The sequence below is a fragment of the Etheostoma spectabile genome, chromosome 8, assembly GCF_008692095.1.
Source record: "Etheostoma spectabile isolate EspeVRDwgs_2016 chromosome 8, UIUC_Espe_1.0, whole genome shotgun sequence".
NCBI lineage: Eukaryota > Metazoa > Chordata > Actinopteri > Perciformes > Percidae > Etheostoma > Etheostoma spectabile.
This window is the reverse complement of record NC_045740.1, coordinates 10,042,318-10,063,732: the sequence shown is the minus strand read 5'-3', so window position 1 is coordinate 10,063,732 and position 21,415 is coordinate 10,042,318. Positions and strand designations below refer to the sequence as shown.

The 21,415-nt window shown below is 40.3% G+C and overlaps 2 protein-coding genes and 1 long non-coding RNA gene across 3 annotated transcripts; 2 read left to right on the top strand and 1 right to left on the bottom strand.

Moving 5' to 3' along the window:
* Nucleotides 1–17: 17 nt before the first annotated feature.
* Nucleotides 18–11,858, top strand: ppp6r2b (protein phosphatase 6, regulatory subunit 2b). The gene is given in 27 exon segments (XM_032523664.1): nucleotides 18–312; nucleotides 1,974–2,129; nucleotides 2,255–2,353; nucleotides 2,736–2,922; nucleotides 3,427–3,564; nucleotides 3,650–3,715; nucleotides 3,856–3,968; nucleotides 4,080–4,193; nucleotides 4,366–4,376; nucleotides 4,379–4,483; nucleotides 4,817–4,980; nucleotides 5,061–5,291; nucleotides 5,397–5,461; nucleotides 5,540–5,655; nucleotides 5,763–5,848; nucleotides 5,945–6,022; nucleotides 6,109–6,206; nucleotides 6,294–6,351; nucleotides 6,514–6,635; nucleotides 6,775–6,947; nucleotides 7,048–7,204; nucleotides 7,703–7,782; nucleotides 8,276–8,486; nucleotides 8,712–8,735; nucleotides 9,630–9,776; nucleotides 10,018–10,096; nucleotides 10,147–11,858. Coding segments are annotated over 25 exon segments (2,805 nt in total). The 5' UTR covers nucleotides 18–312; nucleotides 1,974–2,001; the 3' UTR covers nucleotides 10,052–10,096; nucleotides 10,147–11,858.
* A 168-nt stretch (nucleotides 11,859–12,026) lies between these two features.
* Nucleotides 12,027–20,206, bottom strand: LOC116694164 (uncharacterized). Its single transcript, XR_004333079.1, has 3 exons — nucleotides 20,196–20,206; nucleotides 19,299–19,303; nucleotides 12,027–12,165 (listed from the first exon to the last, which is right to left on the bottom strand). It is a non-coding gene; the product is annotated as an uncharacterized LOC116694164 (long non-coding RNA).
* On the top strand, nucleotides 14,462–18,995 carry LOC116694162 (MOB kinase activator 2). Its single transcript, XM_032523676.1, has 5 exons — nucleotides 14,462–14,860; nucleotides 16,603–16,742; nucleotides 16,879–16,975; nucleotides 17,849–17,973; nucleotides 18,056–18,995. The coding sequence occupies exons 1-5, from the start codon at nucleotides 14,778–14,780 to the stop codon at nucleotides 18,286–18,288; spliced, it is 678 nt and encodes a 225-aa protein (XP_032379567.1). The 5' UTR covers nucleotides 14,462–14,777; the 3' UTR covers nucleotides 18,289–18,995.
* Nucleotides 20,207–21,415: the final 1,209 nt, after the last annotated feature.

Here is a 21,415-nt window from a genome sequence, read left to right as displayed (position 1 = left end):
CTTTTGATTACGCTACGTTTTAAGTATCCGCCATTTTGATTTCCAAATCTGACAGATTTGTTGTTGACTGCCTGCTGAAGTACAATTTGGACAGTGTTAACACACTATAGTTCAACCACAGCCGCTCGGCAGGCATCCACCGTGCGACGGCAGTGTGTCAATGAGATTGCAAACGGGGAAGGGTAGCATCTTCCAGCTAACAACGCACTTCATGTGAGCCAGCTATATGGGCCTCCGGATGACCTGACAGCCAAAGTCGACGAGTTGCCTTTCAGCGTGTAGATGACGACCGATAGAAATGATGGATAAAAGGTAACAGTCGCTTGTCTTTCGGGGGGAAAACATATGTGAACTAACGTAAACTCTGTTCGAGCAGCATCTCTGTCAAGTGGTCGGAAAGACGGCAACTTACTGCTAACGTTAGGTCTGAATCATCGTCCCACCTAGCTAGCCACGCAGCCGTGATAAACAACGGACCAAGGATAGCTTTTGATCTAACGCTAGCTAATATCAACATCGTTTGCCACCGGTCCAGTATTGAAAAGAATTTGGGAACGTTAGAAACATGATGAAGACATTGCTAGCGAGCTGACAGGAGGTAACGTCAAACTAATTTAGCGTGAAGTTAAGATACCTGTCCGGATAAGGAACCTTAATTCACGCTGATATGGCTGTTCCTCTGTTATAACTAAACGTTGCTAGCTAACAGTAACCGCTACCAGCTGATCTTAGGACGCTAGAAAGGCCTGTCTCAAAGCTGACTGGGCTGTTGTATGGAATTGAAAACCCTTATCTAGCTATGGGGAATGAGCTTTGAAAAACAGTTTGTTTTATTTAGCCGTACAATCTTTATTGAGGAATTGGGTACACTAGGGCATGCAATTCATTCAAATGGAACTTGGAAATGAACCTATGTTCAACCCACATTTATTTATCAAGTGTTTGAATGCTGACTTGCTGTATGCGAGATCCTATCCATTTTAATGCAGGGCCTTTCTCACAATTTAGGCAAACACATGCTGGATAAGCAGCATGTTTAGCATGATAATCCACTGTTTAATCCAATGGATGATGGTCTGAATCATAAGTCATTTTAGTTAATTGGATGCTTTGCTGTATCTGTGGTCTGCTTTAGTTCAGGGGGGTAAAGTGAAGAACCCTCCATTAAAAGCCATTGACCAGTGACAACTCCTATCTGCATTAAACAGTGGTCAACTGTCATTATCACCAAAAACACCTGGTCTCAAGTTGGCACTTTGTAGGAACAGAGGAAAACTCAATAGTCCTCACCCAATTCACTCGGATAAATTTATTTTATGTAAACAACAGTTTACAAAGTATTCAAATTGCACACTGTTAAGTGTCTTTCTGCAGAGGGTTTGTTTTGTTCAGCATTATTTTCACTCCAGTCATTACTTGCTGATGTAACTGTACGTGTGAGGCCATTCTCAAAGCAAGCTGGGTAATGTCAATACACAGATGTGCTGCACTAACTCAATTACAGATGCATTGCTTCCTGCTCTCTCCAGAGAGGAGTGCAAGCCTAGTCTCTGCACTTGCTTACTGACTTTAACTCCTCTTGTGGATCTAAGGAAAGCAGAGAAAGTCTTCCTGTAAATGATTCTGTAACATTTCTTGTTTCTTATTTTCTCATTACCAGACTGCAGCCAATCTCTCCTGGGTTTGTGCGTCTGTTGTTAGTATGAATGAAGTGGGTGTGTTTGTGTTTTCATTGTGTGAATTTGCCAATGCTGATTGATGTCCAGGGTATGCAATGTCAATAAGACAAATGGCTGTTTAGCAAGGTCTGACTGAGGATCCTACTCCTTGTCCAAATGTAAGAGCATACATACATAATGTATCACAACATGAATTGATGTTGAGCACACAATTGAAAATTGTCATTAATTTGGATATGCTTGCCACACGGTCATAATAGTGATCACCATGCCACATCCTCTTTTTGTCAACAGCTAAGTGTAGGTGTCTGTGACGTCAGCCATGTTTTGGAAGTTTGACTTGCACACATCTTCCCACCTGGAGGCTTTACTGGACAAGGAGGATGTCACGCTCATTGAGCTCATGAACGAGGAAGATGTGTTGCAGGAGTGCAAGGCCCAGAACAGGAGGTCTGTTTATTGTTAGCTTAAGCATATGTACAGCACATGATATTATTACATAATAATAGTTTTCAATTATTCCTGCTGGTGCTAACTGGTGCATTGTTTTTTTTCCCATCATTATGGATTTTTAGACTTCTTCTGTTCCTGTGCCAGAACCAGTGCATGCAGGACCTGGTCCGCATGATTACTACAGAGCCCCCTGCTGGTGTAGAGGAGACAAAGCGCTTCAAGTAGGTGGTTGTGTAGAATGTGCTGATGGTGGTATATTGTATCCAGGGAAAGATGTGTTGTTGCTGGTTCTGCACTAGATCATGTCTCTTACCTTAATTTAGTAGCCCTGAGAGCTTCAGTGGGCTCAGATTTGTGAAATCAAATTTTTTGGGCCAACTATTTAACCAAACCATTGATAATGAATTTCAAATGTAAAACGACTTAATTGCAGCTTTTGACTTATCAACCTGTGAAATGCAGGACACTCCTGTTCTCATAGATATATATACATTTTTTTTTTAAATGTATTTATTTACTTTTGCACTTCTAAGGTAGAAAATGAGAATTAGTTTTATTTGTGCTTGGTTTTACTGCCAGGTGTGTTCTCTTTATTAAATACAGGTATCCAAATATAGCATGTGAGTTGTTGACATGTGATGTGGGAGTGATCAATGATAAGCTGGGTAATGAGGAGCCTCTGCTGGAAACTCTTTATGCCTTCCTGGAGCAACCATCCCCACTTAACCCCCTCCTGGCATCTTTCTTCAGCAAGACAATTGGGAACCTCATCACACGGAAGACTGAGCAGGTAACACGCACAGACTCACGCACATTTGCACACAGCTAAATCAAAGGGCATACTCTGAGACGATGACAGCTATGTTATTCTGTTGTCGTGATTTAATTCATGAAGTCCGAGTTGTGCTTTCAGCAAGAAAATGGAAACTGCTCACACTGAGAATAACTCTCAGCCAAGATAGCTGTAAAGTTTCATTTATCTTCAGCTAGTTGGTCCAGAACAACATATCTTGAAAACTGTTCTGAAAGCTGTGCCATTCTGAATGGATATTTATGTTCCAGATTCCAGTGTCCTTCATAACCTTGACCATCACTTTGGTCCATGATACTCTTTGCAGAAACAACATCCCACTTACTCACAATAATGTTTTTCTATCCAAGAAATAATCCAATGACAACTGTTGACAGCTAGGTTCTTGTCCATGTCCTTTTCTTAATTTAAGTCTGGACACATATTTTCAGTTTTGTATCATGTTTGTGTCATGGTGTTTCTTCTGCTCTCTGTTGTGTTCAGGTGATTAGTTTTCTGCGACAGAAGGATGGCTTCCTTTCCTTGGTCCTGAAGCATATTGATACATCAGCCATGATGGATGTTCTCCTAAGACTTATCAGCTGTGTGGAGCCACCCCCTCTTCGGCTTGAGACACTTATTGTATGAAACAAATGGACCCACATTCATACTTTTACACAATACAAACTGATATTGTTTGCAGTTATAATGTGCATTTTCTCAACAGTGGCTGAATGAAGAGAAGCTGGCCCAGAGACTCGTAGAGCTCATTCACCCTGAGAGAGATGAAGAGGTAGACAGGCATTTCAGTGTTCTTATATTAATGACTAGCTCATTTCTCTACTAAAACATACTATCACCTTCACTCAGACTTTTGAATAGACAATTTACAGGACTGAATGTTCATATGTGTATTTGTTTCTTCTCTTACAGAGGCAGTCCAATGCATCGCAGACGTTGTGCGATATCATTCGTCTAAGCCGAGACCAGGCCAATCAGCTCCAAGAGATTTCACAGCCTGACCCTTTGCTGACTGTGCTGGAGTCGTAAGTCAGACACACACACACACACACACACACAAACAAACACACACATACGTGTTCGCACTTCTCTTTACAGGATGTAGAGGCAATCACGTACTCCATTGTGTTCCACAGGCAAGAGTGTGTGGAGCAGTTGTTGCAGAACATGTTCTCAGCAGATAGTACTGAGAGCTGTATCATCAATGGAATTCAAGTTCTTCTCACATTACTGGAAATCAGGAGGCCTGTGTGAGTGTGAGACTTCAAAGCACTTTTATACTGTCTATAGATAATACTATCTAGTCTTACTTTGTGAGGGTCGCTAATGTCATTTTTACCATCTCTCTTGTGTGACCATTTATTTTGTGTTCTATCCATTCGTTTCCTTTTTTGATATGTGTTGGGACTGTTTTTATGACAGGGTGGATGGTGTTATGATGCTCAGGGATTTGAGAAAAGTTACACTGTTAACAGCAGCATTTTGTTGGCCATCCAACCACACCTAATACACTTCCACCAGCTACTTCTGAAGCCACCCAGGTATGTAAATCATACACATACATAATATTATATATATCTATAATATATATATTATATATTTATATATATTCACACACCCACAACACACACACACACATATATATATATATATATTATAATATATATATATTAATATATATATAATAAAATCATCTATTAGCTCTTAGTTATCAATAAAATGATCAGGTCCCCTGCACAGCAATATACTATCCGGCGTCTAGTCCCAGGCAAAAATAACATTTGCTGTGCAGCTGTATCACATTTATAACAAAACTGCTGAAACTTCAGACTGTTTTCCCAATTCCTCTATGTCCTCCATTTGTCTTACTTGTAGCGAAATCCCATGCTGACTACTCTCGGTGTGCTGGAGGAACCATTAGGGAACACGCGTCTGCATGTAGCCAGACTGGTGGCCTCTCTGCTGTATACCAGCTCTGCTAGCCACGCGGTTGTAGCACAGGAACTCTGCCGACTCAATACAATGGACCTGCTGCTGGTGAGATAAGCAATGGATTGTCAGAGTGCAATGTTGAGAAAGTGATTCATGTTAAATGTCACCAAAAAATATTTTTTCAGGACTTGTTCTTCAAGTATACATGGAACAACTTTCTGCACCTTCAAGTGGAGCTTTGTGTTGCTGCCATCCTCCGGCCCTGTGCACATGAAATGAGACTTCAGCCTGGCTTGGGATCCCAGGAAAATGTTGAGCCTCATCAATATGCTTCACAAGAGCCGGCTTTGACTGAAACCCCTTCTGAACCTTCAGCCACCCCTGAAAACTCTGCACACAATCTAATGGTGACTCATGTAGGTGTCTCTGCTTGTGTCTGAAGCAAGAGGCTTAAATGGCATTGCATCTACTGAAAAAGCCACTGTGGTGGTTCATTATGATTATTATTTGTCTCCCTAAAGTTGTTCCAGCACTGCCATCTTGTCCAGAGGATTCTGGAGGCTTGGGAAGAGAATGAAAAAATACAGTAAGGAACTTAATGGCTTGCTGTTGTTTTTGCTAACAGACTGTAGCCTATGGGGTAAGTGTGGTACTTCTGTTTCAGGTCAGAAGGTGGGATGAGAAGAGGGTACATGGGACATCTGACCAGGATTGCCAACACAGTAGTCCACAACCTGGAGAAGGGCCCGGTTCACACACAGATTAGTAGCCTCATCACAGGTGTGTGTGAATTCCCATTCCTATGTGAAAGAAAGAAGGAATTTACAAAATAGCCAATCAACTGACATATTGCTTTCTTAATGCTGCTGTTTCTTTTTTTTATGTAGGGCTGCCAGAGGACTACAGAGGGCGCTGGGAAACCTTTGTAGACCAGACCCTGTCGGAGACTAATAGAAAGAACACCATAGACCTGGTAAACACATACACATATGCTCATATACATTATTTAATAGTTGTTTGTTATACAAAAGCACTTAAACGTCCTTTGCAATGGTTTTTCCACGTCCAGATTGGCACTGGAAGCCCACGCCCTTCCTCAGAGGATGATATGGAGAGCCCCTTCCCTAAAGAACTGACACTACAGCAGGTACACATACATAAGCACACACAGACACACAAAATATTGAAGGCTTCTGTTATCAGAAATGGTTCTCTAATTCCAGTGTGTTTTAGGCGTTTTCAGACTACCAGATCCAACAGATGACTGCTAACTTTGTGGATCAGTTTGGCTTTAACGATGAGGAGTTTACTGATCATGACGACAGCATTGGGTAAATGAACTGACATTCCTCTCTGTATGACAGTGAAGTGAACTATTGTTATTTGAGTTATTTGAGTGATTTCTACTACCATGGCAGGGCAACGTTTGACCGAATTGCAGAGATCAATATCAATATCGATGCAGGCCAGGACACTGTGAGTTCATTTAGATTATTTACACAAATTTATTTGCGCATTTGTGCCATGAAGTGTGTCTGTAATGCCTTGGGGCTGTAAATGTCTTTGTCATTAGGAATGTCAATGTATACTGACTAAACTTCATTAAACACATTTTCTATGTCCACCTGTCCTTTGCAGGCTAATACAGCTGTGTTTGAGGCCTGTTCCAAGGAGAGGATTCATCCCTTTGATGATGATGAAGAGGACATTTGGGAGGAGAAAGAGATAAACTTTGCAACACAAACCAAGTCCCGTAACAGGTAGGTGCACAACAGTAAATACAGATGCTATCAATGCTCTTGATTTTATTTCAGCACTATGCTTGAAGTTGGGAATAATGTAGGTTACTTAATTGCCCTTGCTCACCCAAACGTACTAAAACGTTTTGTTTTATTCAAGGTTTGGTGGGTCACGATCATCCAGTTCAGCAGCCAATAAAGATAGTGATAGGACAGCAGCTTCTGGCACTGAGGTGTCTGACAGAGCAGCAGACTCAGACTCTGAGGAAGGAGAGGATCCTAAAGATTACCTGGATCCTTTCTCAAACCAGGGCCAGACCGAGGCAACAAAGAGTGAGACATATTATATTCTACAGTAATGCATAATTGTTTTGCCCTATATGTTAGGGCTAAAGCAAGTTTTAAGCATGTGTGTGGTGCTTTTCACACTCAGGCACTGGCTGGATAGCAGACTTTGGGGATGTGAACTCAAAGGCTCCTGCACCAGGAGTGGGCTTTTCTGCCTGGGACACACCAGCCTCCCAACCAGCTGCCACAGAGGCAGAGGAGAAAGGATGGGCCAAGTTCACCGACTTCCAGCCTTTCTGTTGGTGAGTCTGATTGTGGTCTAACATGAGGAGCTTATTTTGAAAATTGCATCTCAAAGCTTTGTTTTAATAAACTGCCGATATGATGTACAGTACATACAACTTTGAGTTACTAAATTAAAGCATACAAAAAAAGAATTGTGTGGGCCTGTTGTTTCTCTCCCTTCTCAATGAAATATTTTTTCCCTCAGAAAGCATTGGCAATTTTGTAATAATAGTCACAAATCTTGTGGGGGGCATAATGCAGGTTTGCATCAATATCTGGCATTTCTTTACAGAAAATTAAAACAAATAGAAGTTTTGAACCTTGTTGGACCCATTGTCCCCAAAAGCATTCCTATAGCTGTTTTTGTTAAAGAATTAAACTTTTCTGCACAGGCAACCATAGACACACTATAACAGGGATAAATTTACCCTTAAATTAAAATGGCTGTGTGTCTGTAGTATTAGCTGTGCTGGATTTTCTGCAAGTTTAATTATTTGTGTAACTTATGTCCCCAGCTCTGAAACAGGCCCAAGATGCAGCTCACCTGTGGACTCGGAGCTCAGCGGATCTGGCAACACCAAATCAAACCAGAACCGTAAGTTGCTGCAGCATGGCACAATCAACTACATAGTCAATGGGCTTTAAAAAAAGAATATTCAGTCACATGTTTATTTTTTTAACTTTTTAATTATTTCAAAATTGACAATCGCAAATACAGACTTTATACCACAATACAATTTTCATTCTTTTATTCATATTTAATAAAAGAAAATGATAAACAGTCAAAGAGTAGTAAGTGTACTTTTTGATTAAAGAGTAAACTTACTTCAAACACATCATTCATGAAAAGTCACAATTTTGGAACAAATTTATTTCCTCTGAATTAGAAAACAAAAATCTTTTAGTTGGCCAACTGCTGAGATAAAGGGATGAAGTGAGATAAGGTCATAGAGTCACACAGTATATGCATTTGGCAGCTCATTACTGCTGCCTCTTAATCTCTTATTTCTGAGATGAGTTGACCTTAAGGGAAATGAGTGTACATCCACGTTCAAGTCAGATGATTTCTTCTCCCTCGCTCTCCGCAGCATGTGTGTGGAGTGTGTGCGTGGCAAGAAAAGCTCCACTGGTGGCATCAGACAGCTCTTCCTCCAGCAGCTCAGAGAGCGATGAGGAAGAAGGAAAGAAAAAGTCTGCAGCAGGCGAAATGGTCACCAAAGAGACCATCACCACAGGGGCTGGCAAGGAGACAATTCGGCTCACAGTGGACGCAAAAAATGAAAGGGCAGTCTTCAGCAGGTAGACAGCCTCCCATACAAATGATGTGCAGCTGCTCTGTCTTGATTGGTTCAGCGTGTCCCCCTTCTCCTATTGTAGTGTTGTAAGTGCTTTTACAGAGCCCTTCTTCCCCTTTCCTACCCACAAAACCTTTCCCCCACAATTTTACTTCCACCTCTCTGTTTTTCTTCTGATATTGCCCTCCTCCTGTCTGTTCCCTCCTTTCTCATGTCCCCTTGACTCCAGAGTATTCAGACCAGCAGTCAGACGGTATGTTGTGCTTGAGGTCCTTTTCTATGGAGTGCGGAATGCGTTCCTGAAATTGTAAAAGGATTTAAAGAGCCATCATAAGCACAGATGTGCCACATGTTTTTGTTTGCTCGTTGCATTTAACAGGATGTGATATAACAATTCCTTGCCATAATTTGTGACAAGCCTAATTTATCACAAAAAATACACTAAAGCACAACTAGTAGCTTGTAGAGAACCTACCTCTGTTTGGATGCAAGAATTCTCCTTTATTCCAGACGACGACCTCTGGCATTAAACAGTCCACTCAGCATTTTAACAATGGCCTGTTATCTTATGAAATTAAACTTAAAGATGACAGCAGTGTATAACTATTCACTGTGGTTTTATGATACAGATCATGCTTGTCTCAGTCATTACATTAATAAAGTCAAAGTTTATATGATTTTTTTTCTTTCAGAGCACCCACTCTACTAACAGAATGTCAGATGGCATGCTTTGAACAGAAGTTGCTACCAATCCAGCATATCAACATTCTAACAAATCAACACATTAGCAAGTTACTAACAAACCGTGCATCTACAAGTATTATACAATTAAATAGATCCTACTTGGAATCTTGAGAGTAACTACCTGAGCACAAACCTTAGTAGCTGTGTGCCTTACTCACTTTGATTTTGGTCAGTCCCAGCCAGCTATATTTTGGCAGTAATAGAAGAGTGGATTCACATGCTGCTGTACCCACTGGGCTTGGTAATGGCCAGTGTGGACAGCTGAAAGCAGACAACTGTGGTAACATTTTGCCAATAGCAGAAAATATCATCTGCAGTTTGTTCTTTACGTTGGGAGTTAAGTTGACAATCCCTGGCTAATCCCACTAGTTAGTTACAGCTTTATTTGTTGTTGTTTTTGCAGCGAAGCAGATAAGGTACCGGTAGAGGGACTCTCCATCAAGGACAAGAAGAAAGGCAATGAAAAAGAAAGCGAAAAGGGAAAGAAACATGAAGACTGTCCCAATCCATCTACCACCAGTCCAACTAAGCAGTCGGCTGCTGTCACACAGTAAGTGTGTGTTTGTATACAGCTGAATAAAGCAGGCGTGAGATCACCATATAAAAACAAATATTTCAAATCCTTGGTCAAACACCTCCCAAGAATGAATTTGGGTGGTGCCAGAAGTCTTAGTGGAAAATATATCAAAAACCTTGACACATAAAATTAAACTTGTTTGAATTTTCTTTATCCTGTGTATCTTAAAAACAAAATTTTGTAATGTTTTCTTTTTTTTTCTTTAACCTTACAGAGAGACGCAGCCCTCTGCTAATGGACCAGCTTAACGATGCAGCACAGGCACATACACACACACACACACACACACACACACACACACACACACACACACACACACACACACACACACACACACGCGTGTGCGCTACATACCTGTCCATTCGACACACAGCAATCCCACCCTTGCTTCCTGTTAGCAGCCCTCCAATGCTCTTTTTTGTGTCAAAAGAATGGAAGGTGAAACAGCCCTTAACACTATGAATGCTGGATAACACATAACTACACATAAGTACATTGATCTCTCCTGCCCCTTCATGACATAATTACAAGAGAACCACTTCTAAAAGAAATGTGTGTTTTGAAGAACATTTCATAGTACCAGACCCCAAAGCCACATTCTGTATGATTTTCCCATTGGACTTAGGAGAGTGAGGACACTCTTACCTGTCGTGATGAGCAGAGGTTACACTAAGAGTTGCAGTGCCAGCTGTTGCACTTTAAGAAAACAAATACAGAGGTCTGAAATTTTACCTTTATTAAATTCAGCATCACATTTCAGATTGTTTAAGCATGTCTGGGCACTAAATCACTGTCCAGTGATTTTTTTTTTTTCTTCTTCTATTAGAGCTTTTGACTGTTTACACTTTAGTAAAGAAGACTGTATTCAAATAATCAGCCAAGATTACAGAAGCCAAGATGCTTGTAAAACTAGCCGCCAGTTTTTCAGCATTTCAATGTACTTTGCCAGGCAGACATTTCATTAGTGCAAATGTGTGAGTGATAAAAATGTTGCTTTTTTTCATACATGCTATTGGAAAAAAATCTCAGTCCAAGTAAGATTTCTTTGCTATGATCATGTGGAACATAAATGCTCTCTTTTTGTTAGTTTGGAGTATCAGATTTTAGAGCATTATGTGTCACTTCCTCCTCAAACTTCTGACAGATTCCGGCAGTTTAGAGGTGTGTGTGTGTGCTGGTGTATACATGTGTGTAGAGATGTGTGTGTGTGTGTGTGTATGTGTGTTTTAAGCTCTGTCTAAGATACAGCGATGACCTGAAGATGCACTTCAGGTCAAAGGAGAGGTATACAGCTACAAAGAAAGCACACGTGTAATAAACAGACACACACGCACACACACACACACACACACACACACACACACAGTGTTATACACACATGCAAAAAAACAACAACACATTGATGTGCACATACTAATTCATATCACCCTCAGAGCTGTTTAATGTAATATTTGTGAAATTTAAACCTGTATTAGGTTGTGGCTATTCTTGGTAATATGTAAACGTAATATAAATGTATACAGTATATATAAACATTATATCTATTTTTGGAATAAATCCAATGTATGGAAAGGTGGTTGTTTTGCAGGTTGCAACGTGTATATTGTATGTGTGTGTTGTACTGTTGAAATGAGGCAATAATGATGTCTGTGTTTCGGTTAATACCCCAGCATCAGTTCCTGTTCCTTTGCTACATGCTTCCTACATGGAGGTTTGGGAGTGAGTCAGTAGTCTGCGGTGTGTCTTCTGTATTACTTACTTAAAGGATCATACCTGTTTATTAAAACTTGGGTCTTTTTTTCCATTCATCAGTTTTAAACAAAATACCAATCTTACCAGTCTAACCAGTCTTATTAGAAATAGTAATAATAAAAAAAAAAAAAAGTTGAATATTAAAATAAAACCAAAACTACTGCTTCAATTTATACGCTTTATCATATAACGTATGTGCACATACCTTTCTCATGTAGTGAGGGATTATCGTCATCTAGAGTTGATTAATCCAGTAGTTGATCGACACAAACATATTAGGTAACTATTTTTGATAATGAATTAGGGAAAAAACAAAACATGAACCTGTTTCATTTTCTCAATTAACAATGTCTTTGGACTGTTAATCAAACATAAAGAATGTAATAGCATAACTTTTGACTGGACCTTTTTTACTATTTCAAGACAGTTTTTAGACCAAACAATTGTTTAATCAGTAAAATGCTTGTCAGATTAACCAATAAAATAATCATACATGGGAGCCATGCTATCAACACTTGGATGAGCACACATTCATGTTTGCCTCACAGTAAATTTGTTTAGGTAATCTGATTAAACAGTGGGCTTGTTTAAAACCAGTTTGATGGCCTCTCTGGCCAAAACTATAAAAACAAGACCCAAGTTGTAATAAACCAGAATGATCCTTTTAAGTTAGCATGTGCCAGACAGTCATGCTTTACTATATCCTTCTCCTCGGCTCTCTTTCTCAGGGCAGTAGTTGACTTTAATTGCATATATGCCTGTGGAACGATTAACATATAGATTGTTGTATTTGTTTTAAAAGCACTTTTTCAAAAAGCACTTTTGGTTTGTATTTGGTGGTGCCAAGGGCCACCACCTTATTCCCCACTCAAAGAGGTGGGAACGTTTGACTTGAACGAGTGAATTATGTAGATACTTTTTCTTCAATGCTTTCTGCCAAAGTGTGTCTTCCCACCAGTGTTGCAACTGGGTTTCATATCTGTGAAGTAGCCTCCTTTCTTGCAATGGTGTCATAGGTCTAGATTTATCTAAAGCAGTCTTTGTTTGATTCCTTTCATGTTTTTTTTTTTGTGATGTGATATAGTTATTAGCAGTAGGAGAGGATACCGCATGTCAAAGAAAGACTTTGAAGATTCATCAGATATTTTTCTTTTTTCCGTTCAGCACTTTGAGCTGTTTGAAGTACAGCTGCACAGAGAGTAAACGTTGGTTTAAGTCAGGGTTAGAGGAGAAAAACAGAGCTGTTTTTCTGTCAGGGTTTATGCAGGATGCCAGCTGAATTTAGCCCCGCCCACAACATCCAACTTGATCCGCTGTGGAGCAACTATGCTCGGCCCAGAACTGTTCGGACCAGTCAAATTGTCAGGGCGGGCTGTATACTATGAAGGACAGATGATCAACACTAACTTAATCAATCACGTCACCAAAGTCACGTTTACAACAGAGACGGCTGCCGCTGGACAATTGAGATGTGTAGATTCTGCCATCCCGTCTGTTATAGAAGATATTGAAAGTGCATTCATTTTAAAAGATAAACAGAACAGGCACTTGTCGATCGGAAAGTTGTTTTTTCCGTCCTTCCCACGGGATTGAGGGATTTGGCAAAAGTTCAACATACGTCACGTACTCCGTTGCTCTGATTGGTTGTAGGTTTTCTTTCCTGGTTTGGTTGAAAAATGCCCCATAATCACAGCCCAATGGAGCAGTGTCACACTCCTATTCTGACTAGAATCTTGTCTAGTCTAGTCAATTTAGTCATCCTGTCTTTCACCAAACCTAAGCACTGCGTCTGATAACAATGGCATGAGGTACAATACAGTCATCTTTAAGTGCCAAGAAGTTTGCACATTATCCTCATACACCTCGTTTGGCATGTGCTGTATTGTACAGTGTATGCCCAAAACTTTAATTGGGAGACAGTGGGTGTTAAATTGTTAATTAATCCTATTATATGTTACTTTACATTGAGGCCATTTTAAAGTATAAATCTTTCTAGCATCATAGCTGAGTGAGTGTGTGTGTGTGTGTGTGTGTTGTGTGTGTGTGTGTGTGTGTGTGTGTGTGTGTGTGTGTGCGCAAAAGAAAGTCATGTTGTGAAATGCCTTTTTGTAAAGTGGACTGATGCTGGTGGGGGTTTTGTTTTTCCTTTCTTTTTTTTCATTTACAGTAATGTATCTGTTTCCTGTTGTCAATTTAGCTTGTACATTCAAATATGAACCTAATAAATATGTCAGACCAAGAAGAAGCATGAGCCTGTGTTTGTCTCACTGTAACAGCCTGCTGTAAGACACACACATACAGTACAAAAAGAGAAAGTAGGACTTAAATGCAAAAAAAACCTTTTACCTTAGGGTGAGCTAGTGGATTATGTTGCCTCCTGCTCCTTACTGACTCCTACAAGTGATGCTACACCATCTCCCCACAGTGCAAACATAAACCTGCCTGTCACATCAATCTGACTGTGCTGAGAGCTCAAATTAATTATGTGAAAATAGTTTGTGTTCATACACTTCACATTTACTATTCAGCTTGGATCACTAACTTTATATCATTGCCTTTTCACTGAGGGTGTGTTGGCATTCCTTGGCTCCAATATACAGTGTCTTATATGTCATCACATTCCTCTATAGTTTGAATAGTTTACAAGTGGAGTGCAGATACCGAACACACCTGCTGTTGCGCCAGCTTCTCTTTCTACTCCTCTTTCTACTCCTCTCTCCCTGACCTCTCCTTTTCTATCTCTTCCAATCAAAAGAGAAAAAAAAACACCTTTAGTTTGTCATCCGTACCTGCCTGCTCTCTCTGTAGTGTGCATACATGTGGAAAAGAAAATGTGGGCAGAGGGTGGAAAGGGGAAGAAGGCGGAGTTGTTTTGCACTTTAATGGGTTGTGGAGAAACCTGACTGTCCGCTTGGAGCTGAGAGAGGAGGAGTCTGGGGTGTGGGACTTCAGACAAAGGAGACACATACTCAGTGACACTGGAGCAAAAGGAGAGGCACAGAAGACAATTCTCAACTCCTGGACTACGTTATTTTGTGTTTTGGAAAACTTTGTGTTATGTGTTTGTCATCTGTATGGATTCATTTTTGAGCTGAGAGATGTTTGTGCTGGAGCAGTTGTTCCCATATGCTGCCTGTAGTGTGTAGGAGTGTGTGGGTTAGTATGTTTGGGATGGAAAAGTGGGGCTGGCACGACCAACAGCTCTGCTCTTAGTTTTACGCCATGGGGGGTTGCCATAGTTACCCCTCGGCTACGAAGGAAGACCGCAAGACTCTTCATCCTTCTGACATCAGCAGTGAAAAACTGTAAGTTGTATTTCTTTTCTCTTAACTTTCTTCATCAGCGTTACACGTATACTCATGTTTCAGGTTCCTAACAGGAAAGAAGTTTTGCATTTGCTGTTCGATTTTTCCATAGTCACCTTTGTACACTATTGTACTCTGAAAAAACAAATTAACATACAGAAAAGGAACATGTTGTTATAGTAATGGAAAGTGTGGAGGAAATATGCCTAGAAAGCTGGCTGCACATGGTTTACTCAGGAATGTTCCCCAGATAAATTTTGTGTGTGTGTGTGTGTGTGTGTGTGTGTGTGTGTGTGTGTGTGTGTGTGTGTGTGTGTGTGTGTGTGTGTGTGTGTGTGTGTGTGGTGTTACATATTTGTCTGATAGCATCAGTAAAGGTGGATTTCTCTAACAGCGGGAACACATGTTGAGAAGTAGTTTAAACCAAGATGCTGTATGTGTTTTTAGCATAGTTTCTGTTCTCTTTAGCATGAATCTTTTAGAGCCAGGTGGCTGCGCTAAAGAGGTGTGTTTTTTTCACCCCTACAGCAGTGGTGAAGGTAAACAGATGGCTGGAGCAGAGCGCACAGAGGAGTGTGTTTACACACAAACACAACATTACTCAAGTAGCTCCAGGTTCATTGTGTTTGTGTGCTGACAACGGGTAGCAAAGAGGCATTACATGTGTTAATGCCATGAAGCTGTAACAGAACAGGATGTTAACAAAAGGAGTTCCTGTGGACATTAGAGATGTTAGGCTAGGGTTGGCACTACTTTACCTTTTGTACAGCTGTTTACATTCTTCTCTGTCACTATTCCTCCCTCTCTACCTCCTGTGACCTTTAGTTTGGACAAAGACCTGCTGTGTAGACCATTAAACTAACTAACACACACACACCAGGGAGAGTGAAGCACTGTTTCCCTTATCACAGTAGACAAGGTCATACTGAGTAAACCCTCAGCTGCTGTGTGTGGACATGGCAGCTGCCTGATTCCACCACACTTTATTATTCACCTAAATCCAAAGTGCCATCTTAAAAACACTGGCTATCAGAGTAAAGTGCTCATCAGTATCACAACACACTACCTGTGTCACTTCCCAGTCCCTGTTTGAATTTATTCAAATCATGCTTTGACTTTCCAGTATACATTAGCATTTGCGAACAACCTTCTTCTCCAACACTCGCACTCTATAGTTATCACAAGTTCCCAAGCTGCCAGTCCTGTGTGACTGATTAGAAATCACTACCTGTGGCTTATCAGTAGGTATAAACTGATGTACTAAAGCCAGCAGGCTTCAAGCACTTAGCTCAGTACATTATCATGCACAATGCTAGTCTTTTCAGTCATTTGCTATGTGGCACTTACCACTGCAGCAGTGAGCTTCAACCAACAGTAATTACTCTGGCTCTGAATTGACTGCCAGCATTAAATTAACTGCTGGTTTATTGGACTTTCAGCTCTGCAGTTACAGCACTGTTTGTGTGTGTGTGTGTGTGTGTGTGTGTGTGTGTGTGTGTGTGTGTGTGTGTGTGTGTGTGTGTGTGTGTGTGTGTCTGTGCGTGTGTGTGTGCGTGTGTGTGTGTGTGTTTGCCAGCCACAGAGGGCGGACAGATGAGCGAGCGTAAAACGTGTTATCCACTGACAGCAGCAGGAGTAATTAATCCACTGAACTATTGATTGTTTTATGAACAATATTTTCTGTCTCCCTGTCTTTCTCTTTCTGTCTCTGCTTTATTAACTCTGCACTGTCTTCCCCCAAGGGGAATTAATAACAATAATCTGGAGAAGCGTCCATATCTGCAGCAGCAGTATGTGTGCCAGCGGATCACACACATAGACATGGTCGCCCTCACGGCGCTGCCACCTGGTGTCGACAAGGCAGAGTGGCTTGCCAGCAACAGTGAGTAGACCCCATCAAAAACAGCAAACTTTTCTTTGTTCCCCTTTTCTCCTGTTCCTTATCCTCCCCCACACTGCAAAAAACAGACATGGAAATATGTGCAAAGTGTAATTTTCTTATTATCAATTTCTTTCAGCGGTGGCGTTTTTCAAGCATATAAATCTGTTCTCTAGTGCCCTTTCCGATATCTGCACTCCCAGTTCCTGCCCAACTGCCTGTGGACCAGGCAACACGTAAGTTACTGAGTTACTGAGTAAGTTAGTGCTCATATTCTTTCATTTTCTCACATTGTCTTGATGGTATCTTGTCATGCATTTACTTAATTAACTAAATTTTATTTCCAGAGGTTCTGCGATATCTACTGTGAATTCTTTTTATGGGAACTACTTTCTACCAAAGATATCATCCCAAAACCATGAAAACTGTTGACATTGCAGTTTGGGTATTATCCTGGGTAATACCCGGGAGGCTGTTTCTGGAAAGACAACTTGCTGTTGAATTTTGTTTTGGGGAGCACAAATAAAATTCCACAGCATTCAACTCCATTGTTAGAGGAGCACCACTACTTTTCATATAAAAGTCTGTTAGGTCTTAGGAAGTAGGCCTACTACTGCATATGTGGGTTAAAACAGTTATATAAAGCCTTTGGTGACAGCAGAGGGAGCTTTGTGATAGGATGTCTGATACAATCCTCAAGTGATGTCACTTGAGTCAGCGTCGGTTGCGGCTGAAGACAAGTTTGAAACTGAAAAAAAAAAAATCTGGGTGTGTGGAGTTAGAATAAAGTGCGATTACCAGACCCATGTAGCTTGCTCAATCGAATCTCCAACAGAAGTGCTGGCAGTTGACTCGCATTGTGGGTAATGTAGGTGCCAGGTTTTGACAAGGAAGAAGAATATGTGGAATAAAAAAGTTGGTTCTGCCGCATCGATTATGCTACTTTTTAAAACTCTCCATCGTGGGTCCTACAATGTTAGGGGTGCAATGATAAATGGGATGGTTGGAGAAGTTTCACTAGGGTTGAAATAGAAACGCATAAAGTTCCTTTGTAAGGCCAAACATCCAGCGTGTTGTGTCTTAATGACCATGTGTGTTGATGTTTTCAGGGTTTATGTTTGGACCGATGACCATGGCAGGAAGCTGAAGTGCTCTGCCCCACTTTACTTTGACTATGCCATGTCATACATTCAGGAGCTACTGACTGATGAAGACGTGTTCCCCACGAAAGCAGGTAAATGGCATGTTATTTATGTTGCATGGTTGTGAATTTTATTCCACATTCCCAAAGCCATTATCTCTTTCCTCTTTTCCAGGTTCGAGATTTCCGACAGGCTTTGTCTTTCTGGTCCAGAAGGTGTTTTTGCTGTTTTTCAGGACTCTGGCTCACATTTACGGGTCTCACTACAGAGAAACATTGGCCCTGGGCCTCCACCCACACCTTAACACACTCTTCACACACCTCACACTTTTCTGCCGGCAGCACGCCCTGTTGGAGCCGGAGGACACTGAGCCATTACAGGACCTTATCACTGCTCTAGGACGATAAGGCTGAACCTAGTCTCGCATTGCCAGACACCTCCTCCACAGCGCTGCGGAGTAGGGTCTGGCTAGTCCACAGAGTGTAAAATTCCAGCAGAAAGAAAGCGAAGCCCGGAAGTGGAATGTTGTGGATATAGACTAGGCAGAACCTAAAGAGCAAACACACATATTCTACACTTATATTTTCATCACACATTTATACACTTATTATATCTTGTTATAAAGCTATTTAGTGTCTCCCACCACTCTGGGCCAACCTCAAACTGATTGCTTGTTTTCAAGGTCTGGAAGTTGTAAAGTAGAAAATAACATACTGTTAATGAACAGTAGCCTATATCAGTCGAGAAAAGGAGTATTTTCCTCTTGTTGTAAATAGTTGCCATCAGTTATTGTGATACTGTGTGAAACTGTAGTATTGCATGTTAGTGTATTTTAACATAATGATGCATTTTTTTTATTTTTTGTTAAGCTCTTCAAGGCCATTTATGTCTTCCCCATAGGCTTTAACCCTGTTATAAAAAAAAACATTGATTCACCTAGTTCACAGTCAATAGACAAAATTTGCTATCCTTATATTTGGAGCATTTGCAAAAACCCATGAAAAAGATGTGTTAATAAACATGTGATTACACTATAATTACTGCATCTGTATGGAATGACACAACTATCTTTGCATCTGCATTGTGAATGAATGTAATAAACATTTATGACAGAACATTTTATGGGGGATCTTAAGAAGAAATTACCATACCATACTTTCTGAATCATCGAGAAGCAAATAGCTAAATTTAAGGGATTGTTCAAGGACTAGTGGAATTTTTATTTCATTTATTTTTGTCAGACTCACTACATTTAGTTCAGTATCCTGCAACTATCTCATGTGTATTTATCTGGATCCTGTAAAAAACTGCTGGGCTTGCTGCTGGTGCTGTAATATCAGCATGTCTCCAGATCTTTAGTTTGAGAGCAGCACCGCCCGCTGCCAGCACAGGACCTCAGCATGTATCATTTTTTAACCTTCGCTGTCAGCTGCAGAACACTGCAGTCTCTAAAGACTTGTTTTGTTGGCTGCAGCATGTTGGATTTGAAATGAAACAATGACAATGAGGGCAAAGTGCTGAATTTCAGCTTTAATGTGCAGGTGTTCCCATCCAGATAGTGAAACGGCGTGGTAACTGCATTTAGAAAAATCAGTCCGTCCGTTTCAAAGTGCTAAGAATCCTACACCAATCACTGATATGAACACCCTTAAAGCTGGAAAGTCAGCACTCACTGTATTCCTTTGTTATGGTTTCATTTCAAATCTTAGAGTGAAGCCAAAAGAAATGTATCATACTTACAGACTGCAATGTACATCTTCACAGAATTATTATTAATTATAGCTCAATGCTTCCTTTCACTTCAGCATCCATTAGGTAGGTGTATAGGGATTACCTGCCAGATCCACAAATTCCTGTTCCCATTTTGACAAATTACGCCCCATAAATGTGTCCTTGAGTAAGTAGACCTAAAAGTACTGAATCCCCCAAGTCACTCTAACCTTCCTCTGGATTGGTACTATCTACTGTAAGCACTGAGGTTTTCAAACTAAGAAAGAGGCACGAGGAAAAGATAAAGAGAGATGCACGTCGGTGCTCTAAAAGCACGACTTTCTGTAGGCTACTTAGCATTACTTATTTTAGTTTGGCCCATTCCTTTAGTCCGTTTATCAAAACAGTCAGCAGTTGTGTCACAACTCGTCATATCGGAACACACAGTCACAAAACTTATATTTTTGGATTCACTGCGACTTACACTTTCCGAGGATACCATTATATCCAATGTCCATCGGGGATAAATGGTCATACATCCGCTTAGAAATAATAGGGAAAAGACGCCCCTTTGTAGCCCAAGAACTTGCATGCGAATCATCACGTTTTTATGTTTTCTTCAGTCTGAAAATAATCCGGTGATACTTGTCTGCACATTCATGTGTCAACTGCAAACAATAGCTATGAATAGCTTATTAAGCATACTTTTTGCCAAATTGAGAATTTGCCAAAATGCTTAAAAGACATTTTAAAAAACTTTTAAAAAAGAGGCAGAGTCCATGGCAACGTACTTCCGGTTTACATCCCTCAAGCATTATGGGAACCGAAGTTTCAAAACGTAGAACAATTATTCCCCAAACAAGATAAAAAAAATACTAATAAGAGTGACTATTATATTTTTCATGTTCCACTATTAATATATACTACTATAATTTCAGTAATAACAGACACCCCAGACTTTGTGGATAAACAAAGCATGTATATCAATGCATTTCCAAAGCAGGAAATATGAGAGCAAAGTTGATTTACTAATGGAATCAAGAGACAAATTCTGGATGTACATTGCTACCAGAGAACATCTTTGTATGACCAAGCAGCCCTGTGGGCAATCTGACTGACACAAGATTAAAGCTGCATTTGTTTTTTGCTGTAAGTCACAAAACAGGAAGAATATCCGAATAGTGAGACTATGAAGTCATTCTCAGTTGAGTCTCAATTTCATTGTCAGTGGAGCATCATGCTGTACTCACATTAGTGGCTCATGTTGAGATGCAGGAGTTGCGTCTCTCTGGGAGAGAGTGAGTGCATTTGTACAAATGAGAACTTGCAGATTTGACACTGCAGCAAAGGAAAGTGAATCATATATTGAGATATGTTTTACAGTATACCAGAACAGTTTTTAGTCTCCCTGCCCACTCACCCCTAAATAGGATAAAATGGGAAAAATATAGTCAAAGAATCAATGATCAGGACTGTGTGAGCCTGTAGTTCCACATTTCACCACAGAGAGGCATCAAAACACCATCACATTGTTATAAAAGATGTCTTTAAGATGTAGATTTTCTTTCTTTCTTTTTTTAGCATTGACCAGTTTTGTAATATTAGAATGTGTCCAACCTAAAAGAGATTTAACTATTCCATTAAAATAGCAATATTTGCACAAGGAATAGACTGTCCATACTTATATATGGACGACCTATTATACTTATAATGGAATAGGAGACTAATTTAAAATTGCCTTAAGTAGTAAAATGATATTGCTAACAAGACAGTAATATGATGTCTATGTCAACAATTTTAGCATTAAGCAACTATTAGGAAGTA